Genomic DNA, 9,812 nt, shown 5'->3' with positions numbered 1-9,812 from the left:
TAAGAGCATTCAACAGGGAACCAGTTTAATCAGATATCAGGTTTGCACCATTCTTTTCAGAATCACAAGTTCTGCATTTTTCTAAGAAATACAAAGCACTCTCAGGTTTACAGAATGCTGGTCCTGGGGAAAACAAGAGGGAGAGAACAAGACACCAGGATACAGACACACTGACCATCACACTGGGCAGCAGAAAGGAAACTGCTCATCCCCACCTCGCTGATGATAACAGCCCCTTTGCAGGAGGCAGAGAAATCCCAGGGGGTCTGTACTACTGCAGTGGGGCTGTGCCCTGCTGTCCCCACCCACCGAGGTCAGGATACCCCAGTGGAATCCTAGGACACCTCCACACCCCCATCAGCACGACACCAATGAACACACCGCTCCCACATACCAGAATGAAAACCCCCTGCATAAAAACCAGCTGACAAGCATCCAGGTTCATCTACTCTAGATAACATTAAACTCAGATCCAGGGTAAGTTACTTCATCCACAAGATTAACAGCTGATTCAATAGGTTGAACACATGCTACTTACAGCACATAAATAGAAGATACTCTTTTTTACTTAAAAAACGTGTGATGAAGGTCTAGGTCCGATTGCCTCGACACTGCTGCATGCACACAACTATCGGCCTCACAGAAGCAGCTGCACTGGGCAGCAGGAAAGCTGTCTCTGCATCACCTATTCCAGGGGTCACGGGACAGCTATCCTGCCCCCATGCTCGGCATTAGCCACACAGCCAGGAAATAAATACGGCACTAGCCAGGAGTGGGCTTTAATACAAACTCTAATGGTTTTCAAAAGAAATATTAATCCATAAAGGGTTACAGTTAACAGATATCATCATCACTTTATTTCTCAGAGCCAGAAATAGAGCTGAACAAACAAACAACAACAAAAAAGAGACAGAGGATGTCATTTCCAGAAGTGCAACCAGGGTACCAGGTAGCTCTCAGCGAGACGAAGGGCTTCTGCAGCTGGGAGAGGAGGGGAGCCATGGCAGAAGATGGCAGCTCCCGCTCCCGGCGGGCGCCTGACCTTGCGACGCTCTCCGAGGGGATTTGTCACCACAGCCTCCACCCCACCCCGCTACCGAGACCCACAGCATGTGGGAACACCGAGTACCCCAGCACCCACCGAGCCAGGGAGCTGCAAGGAGGTGACTTTACAGGGATGTACCCAAAAATAGAGACCTTAAAATAAACAGGACCAAAGCTTCTTTACAGTAGGCAATGCACTAGGTTTTACCATGAACAAAACTAAGACTAACAGCCACTTCTTGCCAATGGAGAAACTTTTTCTCCTCTTCATGTTTTCCAGCCCCCTGCCCTCGCAGCTGCAGTGCGGCCAGGGTGGCATTGCTGAGGATGGAGGCGGGGGCACGGCAGCAGCGAGTACACACCAGGGCGAGCAGGGCCAGCTGGGGGGGGCCCTGCACAGTCCCAGGGCTGGTGGAGGGGAGAGGCAGCCAGGGGTGCCTGTGTCCATCCCCTTGCCAGCTACAACGATCCTCAGCAGCTACCAGCAGCCCTGCAGCTGTGATCCAGTTGCCTCCTCCAAAACCACTTCTTCCAGAGGGAAGAGAGGCAGAGTAGGGGCACAAGCAGGGCCTGACCTCAATCATGCTCGCCCGGCACCCTGACACAGCCCAGGCCAGGGGAGCTAGTGAAGGGCTGGTGGGGTGCTGCCAGGGCTCACCACCCAGCCCGGGCTGAGGGGCAGGACGGGGAACCCCAGCCCCACTGGGAGAGGAGGTGAGGCAGTGGTGAGACGGGAACTGGGGGCAGGGGGACGGGGGGCAGCGCTCACTTCTTGGAGCTCTGCGTCTTCTTGGGCAGCAGCACGGCCTGGATGTTGGGCAGGACGCCGCCCTGGGCGATGGTCACGCCGCCCAGCAGCTTGTTGAGCTCCTCGTCGTTGCGGATGGCGAGCTGCAGGTGCCGCGGGATGATGCGCGTCTTCTTGTTGTCGCGAGCCGCGTTGCCCGCCAGCTCCAGGATCTCAGCCGACAGGTACTCCAGCACGGCCGCCAGGTACACCGGCGCCCCGGCGCCCACCCGCTCCGCGTAGTTACCCTTCCGCAGCAGCCGGTGCACCCGCCCCACGGGGAACTGCAGCCCGGCCCGCGACGAGCGCGACTTGGCCTTGGCCCGCGCCTTTCCGCCGGACTTTCCCCGGCCCGACATGGCCGGCAGGCAGCGGCCCCTCGCCCCCGCCTCTCAAGCAGCGCCGCGCACAGAGGGTCCCGGCGCCTGCGGGGAGATAAACGCCGTTACACCGCGCGGGGCCCGCGCCGCCCCGCCCGCGCCGCGCCGCCCTTACCCGCAAAGAGCTCCCGCCGCTCTGCCCTGCGCGCCGCCCGCCGCCGCACTGCCCGTGCCGCCGCCGCCGCGCCGCGGATATCGCTGCCCGCCCGCCGCACGCCTCGTCCCATTGGCTACCGCCGCTGCCGCCACGGCGCTGATTGGTCATCGTGCCAATCCCTGATTTGCATAGGGCCCCCCGCGCCCCGGCTCCGCCACGGGCCGGCGCCCAGGGCGGGCAGCGACGCGGCTCCGCCTGCGCTCCGGCCGGTCCCGGATCGCCGGCGCTCCCTGCATCCCGGCAGCCGCTTCGTCACCGAGGATGTGGGGAGGGGATTGGTCCGAGCGCCCGTGGGTGTCCCGGGAGCTCTGTGCCCGTTTGCCTTGCTCAAACCCTTGGCACCTTCCTCGGCCAGCGGGATGTCTCTCCCGGAAGGATGCCAAAGTCTGCGGGCGAGGGCGATGCTATGGAGAAAAGAGCCCGCGACAGGGAGGGCAACCCGCAGCGAGTACTACCCTCCCTTGTCTCCTCACGTATCAAAGGGGAAAGTTTCTCCCAAATCAGTTTCTGTGGAGAGGCCAGCTTGATTGTGGTCATCTCCGCACCAGTTTAGAGGACCTGCCTCAAACAGCCTTGGGCGAGCAGCCAGACTCCAGTTTAAAGGTGATGTAGGGCAGCAATAATGCCTCCTCATTAAACACACGGTGTAGGGTTCTTGGTTTTTGTTTTTGTTTTTGTTTTATGGCGATGCTGCTGCTGGTGCTCACAGTCTGGAGGGAGATAAACCTGTCCCCTGTGCCTTTGCATCGCCCCTGTGCCCCCAGGGGAAGGATTATGTTCTCAGAGCTGGGAAAGTTGAGCATCCCCCCACTCATGCTCAGCATCTTCACTCCCTCCACAGCAACTGGAGACCTGAAATGAATTCTAGATGAGCTGGTGACCTTTAGAAAAGCCTCATCTGCAGTTAGCACTCACTAGGCTGGGGCAGCTGAGCAGCTTATCCTGGAACAGCGATGGGCAGGCAGGGAGAGAAACCTCCCGTTGTGCCTCCTCCAAGGACAGGCATCCAAGGTGACAGTGCCAGAAGCCAAAAATCAAATCTATTCTGCCAGGAGCGGCTAATACAGTGATTCCCTTGCCTCAAGTCATGGTGACAGCAATGAGGAGCCAGCTAGCAACAGGCTTTCTGGATAGAAATCCTAATCCCACTCCAGCTTCCCCTAAATCATGAAACCTGCGCTCAGCTGCCTCTGTAGCATGTGAGGGATACAGAGGCGGGTTTCATTCAATCGCACTTGGGTCTCCCCAGGTCTCCATCCTGTGGCTCCTGCCCTGGGTCTGCTGTCCCTCCCTGTCATCCTCAGAGCAGACACAACACAAAGCAGATCCTTAAGAAACTTCTTCCAAGTTTTTTTATTGTGCTCATACATAGCGTTTTTATACCTTTCTGACCCAATAAATGCACCCATCTCATTGGTCATCATCACACCACCCCTCAAGTCCATTGATGGAAGCACTATTTTGAGAAAGCATCCCCAAAAATCCAAAATACAGGTAAGTCCTGTTTTTCCATGGTGTTTTTTGCAGCACACATGTTCTGTTTTCTTCTACCCTTATCTTCTTTCTCTTCTTCTCATGGACACACAGGAATCCTGCTGGCTTCTTCTTTCTGTCAGCTCTTCTCTCTGACCCCCAGCCAGCTGTGGGCCCTCTCCACGCCTCCCCAGGGATAAGCCTCAGCTACAGCCACCCTTGCAGCTCTCCAGGGAGGACAGATGACTCCAAAGGAGCCCCAGAATCAAGCCCCAGGGAATATTTACCACTGACAAATGGAAATGTTCCACCAACATGGCCTTGCAGAGCTCCAGCCCTGAGAGCTCTGCATTGGGTAGGTGGTTTGCTCCTCAGCAGATGGAGAGGAGGTACAAGCTCTGCCTGCAAAACAGGAGCACTGGGACTGCAGCGGGCAAGAGGGACACAGACATGCACATGGACAAGGGCATGGCCCAGCCAGCCAGTGAAGACCATTTTATTGCTTCCAACACAAAGAAGTACTGATTTCTAGCAAGGATTTCACCATGTAAGGCTTTTGGTCTGTAACATCTGGCTCTGTTTACAAAATCCCTGACCTCATAAACAACAGCCCTGTGCTGTTCTGTAATGGCACTTAGGTTATCTGGGCTTTAATGACTGTCCTTTTCAAATAAGACAGAGTGCATCCCTCCCCAGATCAAGGAAATCCTCTCTAAATCTTCAAATCCCATTAACAAAATGATGGTACAAACAACGTGACAGACACACTGTTCCACCCTGCTGCCAGCAGGAAAACCTAAGCAAAGTCCAGCTCCTCCAGGCACCACTTGAACATCTCCCTGTTTAGGAGCCATGAATGCACATCGCAATGCTGATGAAGAGCAGGGTGGATCTGGCAGATCTTCCCAGCCTGGGGTTTCCTCATAATATTTACTGCTTGTTCCTCAGTACTGCACTGCAGCCACCTTTTCAGGGCAAGAATATTGGAAAGGAATTTGTACAGAATCAGTGTGGGATTAAGTGCAAAATTACCAGTTTAACACCAAAAAAAGGGAAGAGAAAACCAGAGACATGAACTATCAACATTGTCAGGAGACAGAAGTTATTCCTCCCTAGCAGGCTGAGATGCTTCTCAGGGCTTTATTTTTGCTTGGCATGACTGGCAAGGAGGGAGGCCAACAAGTTATATTCACTCCCATCAGCACAAGACAAAGCCAAAATCTTTACAGACATCAACCTTTAACAAAACACAAAGAAATGAGACAACAACCTAGAGCAGCAGATCAACACCTGAGAGGCTTGGATGATTTCAACACCAGTCTGCAAAGCCTTCCAAAAATACCATTTCTCACTCTACTTAGGAAAATCAGAGGTAAAAGGGATGGCCAGCCATCTCATCTGATGCCTAAGCCTTGTGCTTCTTCGCAGCTGGCTGTCCCTGCTTCCCCAGCCACTGCTGCAGGACATCTGCGCTGGTTTTCTTGGGTGAAGGGCTGTGGATGAACTGACTTGTCCACTTGGGCAAATCATTTTCTTTCTTCTGGGGAGAGCCCTCCTGGGAGCTTTTTAACCAGCCCAGCATCACTTTGTTGCTTGGGGTAGCTTTGATCTCCTGGACAGACAAAAGACAGTGTGAGAGAAGTCAGAAGCACAGTGAGCAGGGCAGCCAGCCAGCTGCAAGAGCTGGTCCAGAGTGGGATGTGGAGGCTGGAGCAATGGCCCTGCCTGCAATCAGGCACATCTGTGGGAGGTTCCCCAGACTGCTGCGAACAGACTTGTTCCAAGACCCATTTCACATGGAATTTGCCTCATTTGGCAGCAAAATCCTGGCATGGGCTGACAGTTTTATTTCTGGAAGCAGAGGGAAGGGAATCTGTCCAGGGCTCAGCACTCCAGCATCAAGCACAGGCATGCTCTGCAGACATTGCCTACTGCCACTCCTCCTGCAGCCTGGCAGCTCTGACCTGGCTCAGAGACATCACCATGGCTGAGCTCCCCCCTGCTAAGCCCCCACCAGTACCCACCTTCTTCACTCCCAGCTCAACGGGTGCAACACACTCAGGTGTGTTGTTGCGGATGTTGTTGACAAAGGTGGACACTGGGTGGAAAACAATGTTCTCTGTGGGCTGGATGAGTTTAACAGCTTCTTGGGTTGGCACTTCAGCAAAGTCCAGCCATTTCCTGATGGCTTCATCCCCATCCAGGATAGCTGGCATCCTAAGGGATAAGACAGAGCCAAAGCTCAGCAGCAGTATGTCAGTGTGGTGGCAAAAGCCAGACTTGTAAGCCAGTAAGGAGCTGGCATCTTGGGGAAAACAGGGAAAACTGAAGTAGCAGGATGCTCTTCTGCAGGGCAGAGTGCACATTCACACAGGTAGCTGGTTTGCTGGGAGAGGCAGAGAGGTTGACTGCCAGGCCCTGGTCAGGCAAGGAGACCAAATCCAAAAAGTGATCCAATTCCAACTGTTACCCACAGAGCACAAAGACGGTGATTTATGGAAAGGGCATGAGCTGGTGACCTGAAATGGGTCAGTAATGTTGTGGCACTTCTCTCCAAGTGCAGGAGGAACAGGCTGCACTCTGTGCCTGCGTGCTGCCAGACTGGTGTCAAAAGGTGCAGTTCTCCTATTTCATTCCCCTCCACCCTGCAACCTCCTTGCCTGCTCTCACTTGCCTGTGATGGATGAAGCTCACATCCTTGGAAGCATCCACAGTGATGATGGTGTAAGTGTACAGCATTTCTCCTCCCCCTGGTGGCTCCCAGCAATCGAAAATCCCAGCCATAGTGAGCAATCTCCACCCTTTCCATTCTTCATCTCCCTGTGTCTCCTTGTCCTGTAGGAGAGAGGCCCCGTCGTCCTGGTCAGTGCTGGCCCATGGACAGCCAAAGCAGCACAAATTTGCCAAAGCTGAGGCAGGTCAGTGACTCAGATCTGAGTCGTGAACAGAACTGAGCTGAGGCTCTCCAGGAGTCTTTCTACTGATTTGAGGTAACTCCAGGAGAGATATCAGGACCCTCATCTTCCCACAGGCAAGCCAGTGCTCTCCTCCCCTTCTGAACATCCTAGCCACTGGTTCAGCCAAATGAAAGAGGTAGTGAAACTCCCAGCCCAGTCCCCTGTGAGCCACATTGCCCACCCATACAAATATCCGGCACGTGGGGAGCAGTGACCGTGACGGCAGGGACGCTGCGTCACCTTTTACAGCCTGGAGAGCGCTGTGATGGGGACCGCCAGCCACAGAGGCATGGCAGCGTGCCAAGCCCAGCACAGAACACAGCCCTGCTGGAAACAGAGTCCCAGAGATGGGCAGAGTAGGAGAGAAGTGGGCTTTTCCCCAGGCAGCTGCTCGGAGCAGGGGCCCAGAGCTGAGTGCAAGCGTTCAGACACAGCAAGGAACTCCATACCATGGTGTCTTTGGTCTGGGGGAAGTAAATGAAATATGGTTGCTTCCCTCCACTCTGCTGCTGCCACTCGTAGAAGCCATCTGCCAGGACCACGCAGCGCTTGCCCTTGAGGAGAGCACCCTAGGGAGAGACAGCACAAGTGAGCGGTGAACAGCAGCCTCAGGTAGTCTGCAATGGCAGAAGGGCTCCTGCATTACTCGGCCCTCTGGCTCCCTCCAAGGACTTTCCTAAATTGCCCCTGGGATGCACAAATGCCACCACTAGTGCTATGTTGAGCTGTTCCAGTAGAACTGCCTTTTCAGTTCTTCCATTTCAGTAAAACCTCCAGCTTTGCAGTACAGGGACTTGCTCCCCTGTGCAATGGCAAGTGGTGACCAATGCTTGCCCAGCAGATGTTTCAGCCCTGGTTTTGCTGACTACAAGATTTCTTCAAGCAGGACACAAAGGTGGCAGCAGCTCACCTTGTAGGAGGACTTGCTCAGCATGGTATCGCTGCGGCAGTTGGAGGTGTTGAACTGCAGCTTGGAGGGGTTGTCCTGCTTGAACCAGGAGGGCACCAGGCCCCAGCGCATGTCCATGAGGACCCGCTCGGAGGAGTCTGCATCCTTGCCAATGAACAGAGAAACGCCTCAGGTCAGAGCAATGTCACAGAGACCACAAGCATCCCCACAGCTTGAGAGAGGTGTTTTGGGAAGTCCTACAGCTCTGCCCCCTAAAAGAGGGGATCTGGCCAGCATTTCTTCCAAGAGACAAGCTGGGGCTGACTGCTCCTCCCTCACAAGCCACGCAGAAATAGCCGCTATAAATAACCCTTTGCATATTCTTAACAGCCTTCCTGTAAGAATTGATCTTCAGCAGAAAGCACATGAATATTTTGCAGGAATAAAGAACTGTCTCCATGAGGCTCACCCAACTCTGTTGTTGAATTAACACAGGGTTTTTTTAGTGGAAATGGCTGGAGACATGAATTCATGAGCTCTTGAGTAAACAGCCATATCAGGCTGGTATCAAAGTCCTCAAAACCTCCCCTGGTGACACTGAACATCCCAAAGGGGCAAAAGCCTCGCTTTCATTTTAATAATGTGATTTCTGCTGACCTGGTGCACTTTCACTACTTGTGCTTTGCATATTACCTGCCTTTGGACAATGGAAACAGTTTGTGGGTTTCGATTCTCCCCCAGCTTGCTCTCGCTTTCTGCCCACAGCTGCCGGCCTGGCAGCGCCTGCTGGGCTGTTTGCTCCCAAAGGACTGCAGTAGATAGACAAACACAAACACCTACTAGAGGTAGCGTGGGTATGTTTGCAGTTTTGTGAAGTCTTCCAGAGCCTCCCTCAGGGCAGGAGTAACAAAAAGGGACACTCTACACCACACCAGCATCCCAGCAACTTGAACAGTGATGGACAACTAAGCAGGTGTCTGCCTGTGACCTGTATCACACCCCCTGCCCCGCATTCCTCTGCTCATCAGCTCCATTGCCTAGTCTCAGGGGGATGTGGGCAGGAAAGGAGGGCATGAGGGATGCCTGATGGCATTGCCCACAGCACTCCTGAGTGGTCCCACTGAGGGTCTGATCACCTGTGCCAGTAACGGCTGCAAAGTGCAGCTGCCCCAGCAGCTGGGGAGGGAGAGCAGAGCGGCTCCAGATCGGGGTGTTCCGATTGAGCACACCCCGTTTCACCCCGCTGACCGCCAAAGAGCAGCAGTTGGCCGGACACCCCTTCTGTGTGAAACCAAACGAGCAGCACCGACCACAGAGGCTGCCCAGGATGTCTGGGGAGGGGTTGCGTGAGGCTTACATTATGCGGGACAACAGCCACCACAGGTGTACAGCTACTGCCCCGCTCCGCAGTTGAGATTTTTTTTTTCTCTCTGCTCCCTCCTATTACTAATGTGACCTGGACACACGCCGCAGAGTTATGAAATTAAAAAGTGCCTGAGGAAAACAAGTTTAAACCAGCAAAGCAATTATAGGCATTTACCAAAAAAATCTCTACCAAGGTTAAGCACTTATACACGTTTTTTCAGAAAACATTAACACTGTGGTGGAAGCACGGTAGCGATTCCCCTCCTCTTTCTGAACATGTAAATATTAACAAGAAGCGACATTTTAGCAACCAGAAAATTCAATACCTGCCACGTACAGCGAAGCGAAACAAACCACGGTTCAGAGCGAGTCCCTCACCCCCCGGGGAAGCACTGCCTCCTTCCCTCCGCTCCCACTGAGCCCCAAGATGATACCCAGCACCCGCTCCCCGCCGCGAATGGCCCCCGCCGGAGCCGGGATGCGGCCGGTCCGCGAAGCGAGGGCGGAGGTACCTGGTGGAGGTGGCGGCGAGAGAGCAGCACGGGGCCGCTGGACTGCGGGCCCTTGTTGTAGGAGGGCTGGTACCGCTCCTGCCGCACCCACTCGGGCTGCCGGTGCTGGCCCCGGCGGTCGCGGTAGGCGCAGGCCCGGCGGAGGTTGTCGGCGGCCAGGGAGCAGGCGGTGCGGCCGCACATCCCGCCGGCTCTGAGGGGCAGCGGCGCCGCGCTCCGCCCCGCCCGCCCGCGGGGAGGGGCTGCGG

The 9,812-nt window shown here is 54.9% G+C and overlaps 2 protein-coding genes across 2 annotated transcripts; both read right to left on the bottom strand.

Moving 5' to 3' along the window:
* LOC102112239 (histone H2A type 2-B) lies at positions 1-2,385 on the bottom strand. The gene is made up of 2 exons (XM_014251777.2): positions 2,327-2,385; positions 1-2,256 (listed from the first exon to the last, which is right to left on the bottom strand). The coding sequence occupies exon 2, from the start codon at positions 2,188-2,190 to the stop codon at positions 1,810-1,812; it is 381 nt and encodes a 126-aa protein (XP_014107252.1). The 5' UTR covers positions 2,191-2,256; positions 2,327-2,385; the 3' UTR covers positions 1-1,809.
* Positions 2,386-3,706: 1,321 nt separating this feature from the next.
* HMCES (5-hydroxymethylcytosine binding, ES cell specific) lies at positions 3,707-9,805 on the bottom strand. The gene is made up of 6 exons (XM_005522081.3): positions 9,565-9,805; positions 7,709-7,852; positions 7,248-7,367; positions 6,516-6,676; positions 5,866-6,058; positions 3,707-5,453 (listed from the first exon to the last, which is right to left on the bottom strand). The coding sequence occupies exons 1-6, from the start codon at positions 9,745-9,747 to the stop codon at positions 5,247-5,249; spliced, it is 1,008 nt and encodes a 335-aa protein (XP_005522138.2). The 5' UTR covers positions 9,748-9,805; the 3' UTR covers positions 3,707-5,246.
* Positions 9,806-9,812: the final 7 nt, after the last annotated feature.

This window comes from Pseudopodoces humilis, chromosome 13 (genome assembly GCF_049639895.1).
Source record: "Pseudopodoces humilis isolate 2021_Gansu_Grassland_sample_001 chromosome 13, ASM4963989v1, whole genome shotgun sequence".
NCBI lineage: Eukaryota > Metazoa > Chordata > Aves > Passeriformes > Paridae > Pseudopodoces > Pseudopodoces humilis.
The sequence above is the reverse complement of the archived record's forward strand: the minus strand, read 5'-3'. Positions and strand labels throughout refer to the sequence as shown.

Excerpts from the sequence above, each read along its gene's own strand:
- LOC102112239 (XM_014251777.2), bottom strand. The coding sequence starts at position 2,190 with ATGTCGGGCCGGGGAAAGTCCGGCGGAAAGGCGCGGGCCAAGGCCAAG.
- HMCES (XM_005522081.3), bottom strand. The coding sequence starts at position 9,747 with ATGTGCGGCCGCACCGCCTGCTCCCTGGCCGCCGACAACCTCCGCCGG. Across the intron at positions 6,677-7,247 it reads CCCAGACCAAAGACACCATG|GACAAGGAGACACAGGGAGA; the intron begins GTATGGAGTTCC and ends TCTCTCCTACAG. Across the intron at positions 5,454-5,865 it reads TTGAGCTGGGAGTGAAGAAG|GAGATCAAAGCTACCCCAAG; the intron begins GTGGGTACTGGT and ends TTGTCTGTCCAG.